The 17,260-nt window shown below is 48.8% G+C and overlaps 1 protein-coding gene across 1 annotated transcript in view; it reads left to right on the forward strand.

Moving 5' to 3' along the window:
- Positions 1-17,260, forward strand: part of PRPF39 (pre-mRNA processing factor 39) — a 169,675-nt gene that overhangs the window by 43,782 nt on the left and 108,633 nt on the right. Inside the window, exons 6-7 of the mRNA XM_075331092.1 lie at positions 15,170-15,323; positions 17,129-17,236. Of these exons, the coding sequence (XP_075187207.1) occupies positions 15,170-15,323; positions 17,129-17,236 (262 nt within the window). The remainder of the gene's footprint in view (positions 1-15,169; positions 15,324-17,128; positions 17,237-17,260) is intronic.

Here is a 17,260-nt window from a genome sequence, read left to right on the forward strand (position 1 = left end):
GTGGAGGCCAGGCGGTTCCAGATGATACCCTCCGCTCCGTCATTGCCTCAATGTCTCAAGGAAATTTCCTAGCATCAATAGACATCAAAGATGCTTATCTCCACGTGCCGATTGCTACAGAGCACCAATGTTTTTCTACGTTTCGTGATAGGAAACGACCATCTTCAGTTCGTAGCTCTGCCATTCGGGCTGGCGACAGCCCCACGGGTGTTCGCCAAGGTCATGACGGCAGTGGTAGCAGTCTTGCACTCACAGGGACACTCTGTGATCCCTTACTCGGACGATCTACTTGTCAATGCACCCTCTCAAGAGGCATGCCAACTCAGCCTGAATGTTGCGCTGGAGACTCTCCAGACGTTCGGGTGGATCATCAACTTCTCAAAGTCAAACCTGTCACGACCCAATCACTAACGTATCTTGGCATGGAGTTTCATACCCTCTCAGCGGTAGTGAGGCTTCCGCTGGACAAGCAGCGGTCACTTCAGACTGGGGTGCAGACTCTCCTTCAAGGTCAGTCGCACTCCTTAAGACGCCTCATGCACTTCCTCGGGAAGATGGTGGCGGCAATGGAGGCGGTTCCGTTTGCGCAGTTTCATCTGCGTCCACTTCAATGGGACATTCTCCGCCAATGGGACGGGAAGTCAACATCCCTGAACAGGAAAGTATCCCTTTCACAGACGGCAAGGACCCTCTGCAATGGTGGCTTCTTCCCACCTCATTATCACAGGGAAGATCCTTCCTACCACCGTCTTGGGCGGTGGTCACGACAGACGCGAGTCTGTCAGGGTGGGGAGCGGTTTTTCTCCACCACAGGGCTCAGGGTACGTGGACTCAGCAGGAGTCCACCCTTCAGATCAATGTTCTGGTAATCAGAGCAGTGTATCTTGCCCTACTAGCTTTCCAGCAGTGGCTGGAAAGAAAGCAGATCCGAATTCAGTCGGACAACTCCACAGCAGGTGGCATACATCAATCACCAAGGAGGGACACGCAGTCGGCAAGCCTTCCAGGAAGTCCGGCGGATTCTGATGTGGGTGGAAGCCACGGCCTCCACCATATCCGCAGTTCACATCCCCGGCGTAGAAAACTGGGAAGCAGACTTCCTCAGTCGCCAGGCCATGGACGCAGGGGAATGGTCCCTTCACCCGGACGTGTTTCAGGAAATCTGTCGCCGCTGGGGAAGGCCGGACGTCGACCTAATGGCGTCCCGGCACAACAACAAGGTCCCAACCTTCATGGCACGGTCTCTCGATCAAAGAGCGCTGGCGGCAGACGCCCTAGTGCAAGACTGGTCGCAGTTCCGGCTCCCTTATGTGTTTCCACCTCTGGCACTCTTGCCCAGAGTGCTACGCAAGATCAGATCCGATTGCAGCCGCGTCATACTTGTCGCCCCAGACTGGCCGAGGAGGGCGTGGTATCCGGATCTGTGGCAGCTCAAGGTCGGCCAACCGTGGGCACTCCCAGACCGACCAGACTTACTGTCCCAAGGGCCGTTTTTCCATCGGAATTCTGCGGCCCTGAACCTGACTGTGTGGCCATTGAGTCCTGGATCCTAGCGTCTTCAGGATTGTCCCAAGGGGTCGTTGCCACCATGAGACAGGCTAGGAAGCCCACGTCCGCTAAGATCTACCACAGAACGTGGAGGATATTCTTATCCTGGTGCTCTGCTCAGGGAGTGTCTCCCTGGCCATTTGCATTGCCTACCTTTCTTTCTTTCCTGCAATCTGGGTTAGAAAAAGGTTTGTCGCTCGGCTCCCTTAAAGGTCAGGTCTCGGCGCTATCCGTCTTTTTTCAGAGGCGTTTGGCACGCCTTCCTAAGGTGCGCACGTTCCTACAGGGGGTCTGCCATATCGTACCCCCGTACAAGCGGCCGTTAGATCCATGGGATCTGAACAGGGTACTAGTTGCCCTCCAGAAGCCGCCCTTCGAGCCTCTGAGGGAGGTTTCACTTTCTAGACTATCGCAGAAAGTGGCTTTTCTGGTAGCGATCACATCTCTTCGGAGAGTGTCTGAGCTGGCAGCACTATCATCCAAGGCTCCTTTCCTGGTCTTCCACCAGGACAAGGTTGTGCTGCGCCCCATTCAGGAGTTTCTCCCGAAGGTGGTATCCTCTTTTCATCTTAATCAGGATATCTCTTTGCCTTCGTTTTGTCCTCATGCAGTTCATCGGTATGAGAAGGATTTACATTTGTTAGATCTGGTGAGAGCACTCAGAATCTACATTTCCCGCACGGCGCCCTTGCGCCGTTCGGATGCACTCTTTGTCCTTGTCGCTGGTCAGCGCAAAGGGTCGCAGGCTTCTAAGGCCACCCTGGCTCGATGGATCAAAGAACCAATTCTTGAAGCCTACCGTTCTGCTGGGCTTCTGGTTCCATCAGGGCTGAAGGCCCATTCTACCAGAGCCGTGGGTGCATCCTGGGCATTACGACACCAGGCTACGGCTCAACAGGTGTGCCAGGCAGCTACCTGGTCGAGTCTGCACACTTTCACCAAACATTATCAGGTGCATACCTATGCTTCGGCGGACGCCAGCCTAGGTAGAAGAGTCCTGCAGGCGGCAGTTGCCTCCCCGTAGGGGAGGGCTGTCTTGCAGCTCTAACATGAGGTATTTCTTTACCCACCCAGGGACAGCTTTTGGACGTCCCAATCGTCTGGGTCTCCCAATAGAGCGCTGAAGAAGAAGGGAATTTTGTTACTTACCGTAAATTCCTTTTCTTCTAGCTCTTATTGGGAGACCCAGCACCCGCCCTGTTGTCCTTCGGGATTGTTGGTTTGTTTGCGGGTACACATGTTGTTCATGTTGAACGGTTTTCAGTTCTCCGATGTTACTCGGAGAGAATTTGTTTAAACCAGTTATTGGCTTTCCTCCTTCTTGCTTTTGCACTAAAACTGGTGAGCCAGTGATCCCACTGGGGGTGTATAGCCAGAAGGGGAGGGGCCTTACACTTTTTAGTGTAATTGCTTTGTGTGGCCTCCGGAGGCAGTGCTATACACCCAATCGTCTGGGTCTCCCAATAAGAGCTAGAAGAAAAGGAATTTACGGTAAGTAACAAAATTCCCTTCTTTCCATAAATTTCACCCAAAAGCCAAATATCCCTAACTTTTTGGGAGTAATGTATATGTCCCTCGTAAACCACAGCCCATGAAGTATTCTCTTTTCATGAAATGTCAACTGAAGTCTTAGTGTGTTGACATTTTAATTTACGCTCTTACTTTGGCTTTTAATGGAGATTATGTCCTTTTTAAAATTAGTCCACAGGCTGGGAATGCTTTTTAAAGGTGGATTCTGAAGTTCTCTGAGCAATGTAGAGCTATGCAGTCTCCTTATTTGTGGTTACCTGCAGGGCGGACACTCTACCTTGGTTGACAGATCTGGTGAATAGACCTGTAGTATTAGAAATATAAAGCCCTGCCATAAGTTCTGAAGATTTCCCTTTTATCCCTGTTTTTACACAATAGAGATAACTGGTAATTTGAATTTGGAGTCTTGATTAGGAGACCTGTGAAAGCTGCAGGCTGGTGACTTATAACTGCATCTCTTCAGACGTTGAGGGGTGGATGGGTAATTGCTGTATAAAATCAACAAACTGGAGAGAGGTGACAGGGATGTTGTTAACCCCCGACCTTGATGAAAGTAACTCCTGCACACTCTCGGCCTGGCAGAAGAGGTCGGGCTCCATGGAAACCAGCTGTACACTATGAAAGAAAATCTCTCATTACAACAGATAGAAAAAGCAAGGCAGTTGAAAACTTGTGTATTTGCATGTAGCCTAATTCAAAGCAATTTATGAACTTGAAAACAGCCCCATAACTGTGTAAGACTCATCATGTACAATTCTATCATAGCTCAATATGGGCTGCATGAAGCAGCTTCAGGAGCTGAGCCAGCTTCATATATGGCAGATAGTGGCTGTGATGCACTGCTGGCATCTGCCCATAACCGATTGCTAACAGTGGCACCCAAACGATACTGGTATGCTCCATTGGCGGGGAGCAAAGTGCTTTCACGGCACCATGGCAGTTGAGAGCTGGCAGAAGGCCCCTGTAGTTACCATCTTGGCCTTCCTGTGAATCTCTGCTTATACAATATACTGCAATACTACAGTATATGGTGTATTCGCACGTAGCAATCAACAGCCTCATATCCTCTAGTAAAAACAAAGAACACGGTTTTTACAAAATTGCTAGTTTTGGTCCCTTCTCCCCCTTTGAAAAATAAAGAAATTGAAAGCATTAAAAAAAAAAATTGTATCCCAAAGTCTGATCTATCAAAATGTAAGTCACAGAAATCCTGACTTGGAGAATCACGGCTAATACAGCACCATAAATTTGAAGGAAAAAAGAAACCAGGAAAAAACATTGTGGGCATTCTAGGGTTGAAGTAACTCGCTGATGGCCTCCTGCTGCTTCTCCGCACCTCCTTTCGCTGCATGACTGATGTTGCCTAAATCAGCAGTCTGGGTCTGCATTTTTTTTTTCTTTTTACCAGAATATTTTTATTTAAAGGTTTTCCATAAAACATACAACAAACAGAATTGGGGTTAACATAACCCCGGAACCCAGTTTCCTCCCTCTCTCCCAATAAGCTCTTGTTAGATAGTTCATCACCCATAGTGATTAGATGTCGCAGCTCATTAAAGTATACAATGTCCCGGACTGGTCGAGGTGGGCTGCCGCAGATTGGTAATTTTTCTAAATATCAGCTATCAACTATAACGCTCAGAATCGCATAAAGTCTGTCCGTTTCGGAAAAACAAGTCATGGCTGAACTTTGGGTTGTGATGTTGAGAACGGGACCGTTGAATAACGACTTGAAGCCCACAGCCAGGGCTTGGTGGGGGGGGGGGGGGGGGTCATACGTAGAATGCAGACTTTCACTGTGAACACAACCGTGGAGGCTTGTGGGGTCCCATATCTTGGGAGTTCAGACCAGGACTGTGGCGTCAGTAAGCCAAGCTTCCGACTCCTTCATACAGTTGAAATCATCAAAGTTTCCCTCCGCTTTCTATACAGACACATCTGCAGGTTTTTCCCTCCGCTGTATACAGACACATCTGCAGGTTTTTCTCACTATCTGACGACATGAAATGAGAAGAAACCTTTCCCTTTTTCAGTCAATTAGGAACTAAAATTATTTATTTGCCAGAATGACTGGTTTAAGGCATTTTTATTTTCTTCGGCGCTCCATTGGGAGACCCAGACGATTGGGGTGTATAGCTACTGCCTCCGGAGGCCACACAAAGCATTACACTAAAAAGTGTAAGGCCCCTCCCCTTCTGGCTATACACCCCCCGTGGGATCACGGGCTGCTCAGTTTTCAAGCTTTGTGCGAAGGAGGTCAGACATCCACGCATAGCTCCACTGTTTAGTCAGCAGTAGCTGCTGACTATATCGGATGGAAGAAAAGAGGGCCCATGCTAAAGGGCCCCCAGCATGCTCCCTTCTCACCCCACTCTTGTTGGCGGTGTTTGTTAAGGTTGAGGTACCCATTGCGGGTACGGAGGCTGGAGCCCACATGCTGTTTTCCTTCCCCATCCCCCTGAGGGCTCTGGTGAAGTGGGATCTTACCGGCCTCCAGGCTCTGAGGCCGGGCTCCATCCACAGACCCGGAGATCCTGCTGGATACGGAGCTGGGTACCGTCAGGGACAAGGCCCTGCAACATTCAGGTACTCTGTGTCCCCGTACAGACAGGCACAGACACACTCCAGCGTTGCTGGGTGTTCTAGTGCGCCGGGGACAGTAGCGCTGCGCGCTTGGGTTATACTCACTGCAGCTTAGCTGAGTGAGTTTATGTGTGGGGAACTACCGCGCCGGCCGCCCCCGGAGACTGTGGCGCGGCTGAGACTTGTGGTGCGCCGGGGACTTCGCGCCGACCGTGCTTTTACGACGGCAGCGCTTATAAATCTAGTCCCCGGCTTCTGCGGCCTAGTTACGTTTCGTTCCCGCCCCCAGCCCTGTCAGTCAGGGAAGGGGAGAGACGCTGTACAATAGTCAGCGCCGAGGGCTGGAGTCTTATTTACATACTCCAGCCCTCTCACTGGGCACAGTGGGACGCCAGTTTCCCGCTCTTTGTCTGCAGCACGCCCACGGCCCGCCCCTCTTCACAGGACGCCGGCAGCCATTCCTGCACGCAGTCTGAGCTGGAGAACGGACATAGCCCTGGGAGACCCAGACAGGGGATTCTGGCGACCACACACCCGCTGTTAAGCGGGCGGTAAGCAGCACCTAGGTGCCCCCCCACTAGTGCCACAGTGTTGTTTTTGTGTACTTTTGTCTGTACCTATATATTGCACTGTACGGTCGCTTCTTGGCTTATACCCCTATATTGCTCTGAGGAGACAACAGCATGTCATCCGCAAAAAGCAAGGGTGCCAAGGCACAGGCTTTATATGCTGCCTGTACCGCATGTGGGGCTGATCTACCGGCAGGTTCCACTGACCCCCATTGTGTGCAATGTTCGGTCCCTGTGCCACTTCGTCAGCCGGAGTCTATGCTAGTAGTGGCCCAGGCAGAGACGCCTGTGAACCCTGCCCCGGTGACGGGGACAGACTTTGCAGTTTTTGCTGATAAGATGTCTGTGACTATGACAAAAATTCTAGAAACTTTGCAGTCCAGGCCGGTCACTCAGACCATGGGCACTGTTGATTCAATGTTCCCCGGTCCCCCTCAGTTGGAACTAATCCGTGCTCCAAGGGGGTCCCAGGCATCACAGGCTGAAGGCTCTGACTCGGACGACAGTCCCAGGCAGCCTAAGCGAGCTCGCTGGGAGAGACCCTCGGCGTCATCACGCTGGTCAGGGTCTCAGCGAGAGGATTCTCTGTATGATGAGACAGAGCGAGGTGATCAGGAGTCTAATCCTGAGACCGCTCTCAACCTGGATACCCCTGATGGTGACGCCATGGTGAATGATCTTATAGCGGCCATCAATAGACTGCTGGATATTTCTCCTCCAGCGGAGGAGGCAGCAGCACAGCAGGAGAAATTCCATTTCAGGTATCCCAAGCGTAAATTGAGTACTTTTCTGGACCACTCTGACTTCAGAGAAGCAGTCCAGAAACACCATGCTTATCCAGATAAGCGTTTCTCCAAACGTCTTAAGGATACACGTTATCCCTTTCCCCCTGACGTGGTCAAACACTGGACCCAGTGTCCAAAGGTGGACCCCCCAATCTCCAGGCTTGCGGCTAGATCCATAGTTGCAGTGGAAGATGGGGCTTCACTTAAAGATACCAATGACAGACAGATGGACCTTTGGTTAAAATCTGTCTATGAAGCTATCGGCGCGTCGTTTGCTCCAGCATTCGCAGCCGTGTGGGCACTCCAAGCTATTTCAGCTGGTCTGGCGCAGGTGGACTCTGTCATACGTCCATCAGTGCCGCACGTGGCGTCCTTGACCTCGCAAATGTCTGCGTTTGCGACTTACGCTATCAATGCGGTCTTGGACTCTACCAGCCGTAAAAACTGCTCAACAAGCACGTGAAAACCAGGCGGTTCCGGATGGAATCTCTCCGCTCCGTCATTGCCTCGATGTCTCAAGGAGATTTCCTAGCATCAATAGACATCAAAGATGCTTATCTCCACGTGCCGATTGCTCCAGAGCACCAGCGTTTTCTACGCTTCGTTATAGGAGACGAACACCTTCAGTTCGTAGCCCTGCCATTTGGTCTGGCGACAGCTCCACGGGTTTTCACCAAGGTCATGGCAGCAGTGGTAGCAGTCTTGCACTCTCAGGGACACTCGGTGATCCCTTACTTGGACGATCTACTTGTCAAGGCACCCTCTCAAGAGGCATGCCAACACAGCCTGAACGTTGCGCTGGAGACTCTCCAGACTTTCGGGTGGATCATCAACTTTTCAAAGTCAAATCTGTCACCGACCCAATCACTAACATATCTTGGCATGGAGTTTCATACTCTCTCAGCGATAGTGAAGCTTCCGCTGGACAAGCAGCGGTCTCTACAGACAGGGGTGCAATCTCTCCTTCAGGGCCAGTCGCACCCCTTGAGGCGCCTCATGCACTTCCTGGGGAAGATGGTGGCAGCAATGGAGGCAGTCCCGTTTGCGCAGTTTCATCTGCGCCCACTTCAATGGGACATTCTCCGCCAATGGGACGGGAAGTCGACGTCCTTAGACAGGAAAGTCTCCCTTTCCCAGACGGCCAAGGACTCTCTTCAATGGTGGCTTCTTCCCACCTCATTATCACAAGGAAGGTCCTTCCTACCCCCATCCTGGGCGGTGGTCACGACAGACGCGAGTCTGTCAGGGTGGGGAGCAGTTTTTCTCCACCACAGGGCTCAGGGTACGTGGACTCAGCAGGAGTCCACCCTTCAGATCAATGTTCTGGAAATCAGGGCAGTGTATCTTGCCCTACAAGCCTTCCAGCAGTGGCTGGAAGGAAAGCAGATCCGAATTCAGTCGGACAACTTCACAGCGGTGGCATACATCAACCACCAAGGCGGGACACGCAGTCGGCAAGCCTTCCAGGAAGTCCGGCGGATTCTGATGTGGGTGGAAGCCACGGCCTCCACCATATCCATAGTTCACATCCCCGGCGTAGAAAACTGGGAAGCAGACTTCCTCAGTCGCCAGGGTATGGACGCAGGGGAATGGTCCCTTCACCCGGACGTGTTTCAGGAAATCTGTCGCCGCTGGGGAAGGCCGGACGTCGACCTAATGGCGTCCCGGCACAACAACAAGGTCCCAACGTTCATGGCACGGTCTCGCGATCACAGAGCTCTGGCGGCAGACGCCTTAGTGCAAGATTGGTCGCAGTTCCAGCTGCCCTATGTGTTTCCCCCTCTGGCACTCTTGCCCAGAGTGCTACGCAAGATCAGGTCCGATTGCCGCCGCGTCTTGCTCGTCGCCCCAGACTGGCCGAGGAGGTCGTGGTATCCGGATCTGTGGCATCTCACGGTCGGCCAACCGTGGTCGCTACCAGACCGACCAGACTTACTGTCACAAGGGCCGTTTTTCCATCTGAATTCTACGGCCCTGAACCTGACTGTGTGGCCATTGAGTCCTGGATACTAGCATCTTCAGGATTATCTCAAGGGGTTGTGGCCACCATGAGACAGGCTAGGAAGCCCACGTCTGCTATGATCTACCACAGAACGTGGAAGATTTTCTTATCCTGGTGCTCGGCACAGGGAGTGTCCCCCTGGCCATTTGCATTGCCTACTTTTCTTTCCTTCCTGCAATCTGGTTTAGAAAAAGGCTTATCGCTCGGCTCCCTTAAAGGGCAAGTCTCAGCGCTATCGGTATTTTTTCAAAAGCGTCTAGCACGACTTCCTCAGGTACGCACGTTCCTGCAGGGGGTTTGTCACATCGTCCCTCCGTACAAACGGCCGTTAGATCCATGGGATCTGAACAGGGTACTAGTTGCTCTCCAGAAGCCGCCCTTCGAGCCTCTGAAGGATGTTTCACTTTCTCGACTCTCACAGAAAGTGGCCTTTCTGGTAGCGGTCACGTCTCTTCGGAGGGTATCCGAGCTGGCAGCGCTGTCATCCAAAGCTCCCTTCCTGGTTTTTCACCAGGACAAGGTAGTGCTGCGCCCGATTCAGGAGTTTCTCCCTAAGGTGGTATCCTCTTTTCATCTCAATCAGGATATCTCCTTACCTTCCTTTTGTCCTCATCCAGTTCATCGGTATGAAAAGGATTTGCATTTGTTGGATCTGGTGAGAGCACTCAGAATCTACATTTCCCGCACGGCGCCCCTGCGCCGCTCGGATGCACTCTTTGTCCTTGTCGCTGGTAAGCTCAAAGGATCGCAGGCTTCCAAATCCACCCTGGCTCGATGGATCAAGGAACCAATTCTTGAAGCCTACCGTTCTGCTGGGCTTCCGGTTCCATCAGGGCTGAAGGCCCATTCTACCAGAGCCGTGGGTGCGTCCTGGGCATTACGACACCAGGCTACGGCTCAACAGGTGTGCCAGGCAGCTACCTGGTCGAGTCTGCACACTTTCACCAAACATTATCAGGTGCATACCTACGCTTCGGCGGACGCCAGCCTAGGTAGAAGAGTCCTGCAGGCGGCGGTTTCCTCCTCGTAGGGGAGGGCTGTTTTGCAGCTCTAACTTGAGGTATTAATTTACCCACCCAGGGACTGCTTTTGGACGTCCCAATCGTCTGGGTCTCCCAATGGAGCGCCGAAGAAGAAGGGAATTTTGTTACTTACCGTAAATTCCTTTTCTTCTAGCTCCAATTGGGAGACCCAGCACCCGCCCTGTTTCCTTCGGGATTTTTGGTTTTTTCGGGTACACATGTTGTTCATGTTGAACGGTTTCAGTTCTCCGATGTTACTTCGGATTGAATTTGTTTAAACCAGTTATTGGCTTTCCTCCTTCTTGCTTTAGCACTAAAACTGAGCAGCCCGTGATCCCACGGGGGGTGTATAGCCAGAAGGGGAGGGGCCTTACACTTTTTAGTGTAATGCTTTGTGTGGCCTCCGGAGGCAGTAGCTATACACCCCAATCGTCTGGGTCTCCCAATTGGAGCTAGAAGAAAAGGAATTTACGGTAAGTAACAAAATTCCCTTCATTTTCTGCAAATTCAAAAGATTCCATTTCATTAGTATTTGGTGCCATTGCCCTTACACTGTATGACTTGGGTCAAACGTTTTTGGATCTCCTTCCACAAGCTTCTCACAATAGATGGTAGGAATTTGGGCCGATTCCTCCTGACAGAACTGGTGTAACGGAGACATGTTTGTAGGTCGCCTTGCTAGCACCGGACTTTTCAGCTTTGCCCATAAATTTTCTATAGGATTGAAAATTATATATATTATTATATAGCGCTATTAATTCCATAGCGCTTTACATACATCAACAATCAGGGCTTTGTGATGGCCACTACAGAACATTGACTTTCTTATCCTTAAGCCACTTTGTAACTGGTTTGGCAGTATGCTTCAGGTCACTGTCCATCTGGAACACCCATTTCCGCCCAAGCTTTAAGTTTCTAGCGGATGTCTTGAGATGTTCTTCATTATTGCCACATAATCTTTCCTCATGATGCCATCTATTTTGTGAAGTGCACAAGTCCCTCCTGCAGCAAAACACTCCACAACATGATGCTGCCGCCCCCGTGTTTCACAGTTGGGATGATGTTCTTAAGTTTTGAGGAAAAAGGGAGACACTTGAAGCCTAACGATGGTCATTATGGCCAAACAGTTCAAACCACAGGACACGTCTCCAAAAATTAAGGTCTTTGTTCCTGTGTGCATTTGTAAACATTAATCTGTGTCTTTTTATGTTTCTTCTGGAGTAATGGCTTCTTCCTGGCAGAGTGGCCTTTCAGCCCATGTTGATACAGTACTCGTTTCACTGTGGGTAATGACACACTCTTACCAGCTTCCACCAGCATCTTCACAAGGTCTTGCTTTTCTTCTTGGGTTGATCTGCACATGTCTGACCAAAGCACTTTCATCTCTGGTACACAGAACCAGCGGTAAGATGGCTGGACACATCAATCTTGTTTGTACTTGCGTATAATTGTTTGTACAGATGAACGAGAGGCACCTTCAGGTATCTGGAAAGTGCACCCAAGGATGAACCAGACTTGTGAAAGTCCACAATTCTCTTCCTGAAATCTTTTCTGATTACTTTTGACTTTTCCATGATGCTACACAAAGAAGCAGTATAAAAAAAAGAAACAACTGAGCTGTAACACAAAATCAGTAACCATGCAACATTACAAGCATGAGACACAAAAACATTGAACCAAGGCACATCTCGCGTCAGAATCAACGCCACTCCATAATGCACATGAACAAGGAAGAAAGAACTGGAGCTTACAAAGGCTGTTCGTATAAAATATCAAAAAGCTTTATTGTATAAATTTCTTTTTTTAAAAATTGGTTTCAATCGTTATAGGAGATATACATATATGGTGCTAATAGAGGACAAGGTGAATTACCACATATAAGTGGGGGAGCAAAGGTGATAAACACCCCAAATAAAGGGATAGTTACTAGCAGGGACAAAGGATCATAAGTAGTAAAAAATAGCTGGCTAACAAATATGGCGCCTCTGTCCTGACAGGGTACATAAATATGTATAGCCAGATCGGCAGAAGTCCTTCAGACAGGGCAGAGGTTCCAAAGACCAGACTAGTCATAGGAAAAAGATCAAAAAATGGCTGGCTAACAAATATGGCGCCTCTGTCCTGACAGGGCACATGAAAATGTATAGCCAAATCGGCATAAGTCCATTAGACAGGGCAGAGGCCACCAGAGACCAGACTAGTCATAAGAAAAAGACCCTAAGAATCCCATAACTTACACATAGTCAAAAGGGTGATCACCAGAGCGTCCCACACCAGTGAAAGGAGCCTTCCTACGCGCGTTTCGCACGGATTACGTCTGCTGGCTTCATCAGGGAAGGTGTACGGCAATTGCCGTTCAAGGACCTTAAATAGGAGGTCACATGACTTCATTGGGCAGACCAGGACCTAGAAAATGTGTCCCAGCCAATCGGATCCCCGCTGACGCACACGCGCACCGCGCGCCCAGCATCACACGCCCCACAGCCGTCCAATGGGAGAGGGAGCCCGGAGCATCGCAACTCCGTGCTCCAAGGCCACCCCCACCCAACAAGGACGGCCAGGGGTCGGGCAAGGCAGGCGAGCGGCGCGCATGGGGCACAGAGATCAGAGGGCGGGACACAGCTAATCCGTGCGAAACGCGCGTAGGAAGGCTCCTTTCACTGGTGTGGGACGCTCTGGTGATCACCCTTTTGACTATGTGTAAGTTATGGGATTCTTAGGGTCTTTTTCTTATGACTAGTCTGGTCTCTGGTGGCCTCTGCCCTGTCTAATGGACTTATGCCGATTTGGCTATACATTTTCATGTGCCCTGTCAGGACAGAGGCGCCATATTTGTTAGCCAGCCATTTTTTGATCTTTTTCCTATGACTAGTCTGGTCTTTGGAACCTCTGCCCTGTCTGAAGGACTTATGCCGATCTGGCTATACATATTTATGTACCCTGTCAGGACAGAGGCGCCATATTTGTTAGCCAGCTATTTTTTACTACTTATGATCCTTTGTCCCTGCTAGTAACTATCCCTTTATTTGGGGTGTTTATCACCTTTGCTCCCCCACTTATATGTGGTAATTCACCTTGTCCTCTATTAGCACCATATATGTATATCTCCTATAACGATTGAAACCAATTTTTAAAAAAAGAAATTTATACAATAAAGCTTTTTGATATTTTATACGAACAACATTACAAGCATGTAAATGGAAGCCTCTAGACAGGAAAAAAAAGAGAAACATGGTATGAAAAATACCCTGAATAATAGTAAATAAAGTGCAAGTGCTTAATAACAGGGTACTTGGTATATACATTTTTGCAAAAAGTTAAGAAGCCATCCCACCTCGTTACGGTGTACCCATCTGGGACAATCCCTAACCAACTAAAGTTAAAAACATTCTATACCTGACTTGTCATATCAAAACTCCAATGTGAATGGTAACAAGTGGTCAGCTGTGTCCTAGTTTAAATACACAGCAAAGAGCAAAGTGGGAAGCAAATTAATTGTTCAACCCCAGTAAAGGGAGGGCTGCACCCCTAATTTGCAATAAAGCATGAGAACAAACTGAATTGCACCCAAGGATTAACCAGGCTTGTGCAAGTCCACAATTCTCTTCCTGAGATCTTTTCTGATTTCTTTTGACTTTCCCATGATGCTACACAAAGATGCAGTGTTTCAGGTGTGCATTAAAATACATCCACATGTGTGTCTGATTAACTCAGATGTTGCCAATAAACATATCAGACTCTTCCAAAGGCATGACATCATCATATAGGCTGTCCCATATTGTTTAAAGGCACAGTACGCTTAGTGTATATAATCTTTTGACTTTGCAGAAAGTAATAAAAAATGGCTTAAAACATCTCTAACGAAAACTTTTTTTGTGATTTCGTGTCAGATAATAATCGTTATTTCTATAGCGTCAACATATTCCGCAGCGCTTTACAATTCAGGAGGATCATATACAAACAAGTTATAGCAAATACAATATTTAGAGGGGAAAAAAGACAGCCCTGCTCTTGAGAGCTTACATTCTACAAAGAAATTGGCGGGGTGGGGTGGGGTGAAGGTACATAGATATATTTACTGTAGTAAAATAACATCACTAATAGCATGTAGCTGACGTGCAGCACAGATTCATCTCAACTAAAAGCTGAGATTCTTTGACCCAAGACTAGAGCAGACATTTGTAGGACATTTCATAACTTTCCCAAATTCTTACGAAAAATATTCAGCACATACTGCATTGAACCGCGGTACCCAATTTATTATATATTTTAGGAGTTTGAGTCAGTCCATATTTTACCGACTTCACCAAAATGCACAATGACTCTCCGTATACACAGCGCTGGTTTAGATGCAACATTTGCCAGGTCGGACCTTTCAAGGGACATTAAAGACCTTTTTTTTTTTTTTTTGTTTTAAGGATATTAGAAAATTGCATGTTATGTGGGGTTGGTCAATTTCAAATATAAATAGATAGGTCTTAGTGATTGGTACTCTTGGCTCGCTTCCATCGTCTACTTCGTGGATTGGCTGCAGTGATCATGTATTGAATCTGTGGCATTGCATGTGCATAACGCAGGCGGAGAGGCTGCTGGCTTAGACAGGGGGCTTCACAAGGGGATGCTCTTTATCATTTTGAAATAAAGTTGCCAGGATTTTATATTGTTGACCTTGAGATACTATCAGTGTGGTTTACACCATGAAGAAGCTAAGACCACAGCCCCTGCCATCTGTCTGGTGGGTTTCCCTAACAGACCATTGTTGATCTTTAATGGTTGTCCTTTGGACAGGAGCTTGTATACCTTTTTTTTTTTTTTTTTTTTGAGTTCACGTTCAATTGATAAAATTAATTGGTAGACCTTTTCCTCCCTTAATAGTTTTTCTCTAGATATATGTTGGACCGGAAGCTGCCAGCAATCTAACTTTGCAATCCACTGTCATTAACAGAAGTGTCGCCTCTTGCAGAGGGTAAATTTTGGGTTCATGGAGAGTCCACTCGACATGACATGAAATGCTGCTTTACAGCTTGAGTGAATAAGAGTAGGTTGTATAACCTTCCTTCCTCTATTGATTAGATAATTTGCATCTTCTAGACCTTTTTTTATCTTGTGAACTGCGTTGCCCACCCACAGGTTTAAAGAACACATACAGGACCATTTGCCGAAAGAGTTCCTTACTGCGGAAAAATTCATTGAGCTGCGAAAAGAGTTGGCTTCTGTAAAGCACCATAGCGGATCTAAAATAGAATATCCCTCTGGCACCGAGGACATCGCTGATCCAGCGCAGGTATGGAAAGCTGTCTCTGTAACACGGGCACTGGAGTGGTCGGAGGTTGCACAAAATGTGAGGTGTGATGCCACTTGCCGCTATAGTGTAAAGTCACCGACACCGACACAAAAAATGTCTGCAAAGTCACTGCATGAGAAGGGCGACTGGCGTCTTGAAGATGCTTCGCCAAGGAAAAAAACCTAGCTGCTCTGCTGCTGGAGAAAGAAAATGTTTTACATACCGTATTTTTCGTATTATAAGACGCACCCCAAATTTGGCGGGGGGGGGGGGGGGGGAAAGGTAAAAAAAAGTATGGGGTCTGTTTTATAATCTGGTGGTGTCTTACCAGGGAGAGGGGGCAGCAGTGTAGCGGGGGGTCACACGAGGCAGGGGCGGTACTAGAGTACTGCAAGTAGTATAGAGGGGGGCCAGATACTCACTGCATGTTTGCTCTGTGCGGGGCCGGTGACGCCGCAGCGCTCTGTGCAGGGCCGGTGACGCCGCAGCGCTCTGTGCAGGGCCGGTGACGCCGCAGCGCTCTGTGCGGGGCCGGTGACGCCGCAGCGCTCTGTGCGGGGCCAGTGACGCGGATGCTGTGTGCGGGAGGTGGTGAGTCACCAGCCATTTTACAGATTCGGCGGTGAACGCTTCAAATAATGGCGGCTGGAGTCGGCGAGTGCGCAGACGAGAACTTGAGTTGAGAGCTCCATCTGCGCACGTGCGGACCCTAGGCGCCATTATTTGAAACCCTGACCGCTGACATCTTCAGAATGGCCCCACCGAGCATCCAAGCAGAATGGAGCAGCCGAGCGGAGCAGCAGAGCGACCACACACAGAGCAGAGCGGCGCCGCCCGATGCACAGACCTGCGCCAGCAGCACACCACATGGTATTACCCCTGCCTCCTTTTGACCCCTCTGCACAGCCCCCCGGTAAGCTACATTCTGATTTTAAGATGACCCCCCTCATTTTCCTCCAAAGGTTTTGGGAAAAAAATGCGTCTTATAATCCGAAAAATATGGTACATACCGTAAAACGGAGGCTTCAGTACAACTCACATTAGATCTGCTGATTCTTCCCAGTTTACTGTGCACCTGGGTGATGTGAATTCGGGATCGGCCAGTTGCCTTGCACATGATTGTCAAAAGGATGACTTAAGCTGTTCTCCTCTTATCTGTGGGCTTGTATTAACCCTGCTACGGTGACCTCTAGGTATCACTGCAAACTTTGGCAGCAGGAAGTTTTCTTTTGGGTCTACTCTTGTCCACTGTTTAAAGGGAATGTCTGTAACTTTTATAATGATGACTTATCCTTAGGCTAGCTCCTCAAGATCTGATCAGTGGGGGTGCAACACTCAGCATTCCCACCAATCAGATATTCCTAGGGCCGGTGACAGCCGGATGTGCTCATTTGCAGGGCTACACTGCAGAGTTCAGTTGTCTGCATAGTGGCTGCGACCGGGTACTACACATCCACCTTTTATAGATTTGAATGGGGGTAAATGAACATTACCCAGATGCAGTTTTCTAAACCGTGCTACTTCACTACTAATCACATCTGTCTGTAACCAGGGACAGGTGATTGGGGGTGCCGGGTGTTGCACCCACATTGTCCACATATTGATTTAGCCTAAGATTAGGCCATCAGAATAAACCTTTTGAATAGTTCTGTAATATGTGAACTTTAGCTATGCAGGCACTGTTATAACTCTGCTTTTATGTATGTAAGATAACGGCTTCTTCAAAAATCTGAGAAATGACCAGAAGCCTTCAACGTGACGTTTGATTGATTTTTTTTTTTCATACCTGTGCTGTTGTTTTGCAGCGCACAACGGAAATAGAGAACATGAGACATCGAATCATTGAAGTACATCAAGAAATCTTCAGCCTCAATGACAATGAAGTCCACAAAAGATGGGCCTTCGAGGAGGGAGTAAGTTACATTCTGGTCTTGTGT

This window comes from Anomaloglossus baeobatrachus, chromosome 12 (genome assembly GCF_048569485.1).
Source record: "Anomaloglossus baeobatrachus isolate aAnoBae1 chromosome 12, aAnoBae1.hap1, whole genome shotgun sequence".
NCBI classification, from domain to species: Eukaryota; Metazoa; Chordata; class Amphibia; order Anura; family Aromobatidae; genus Anomaloglossus; species Anomaloglossus baeobatrachus.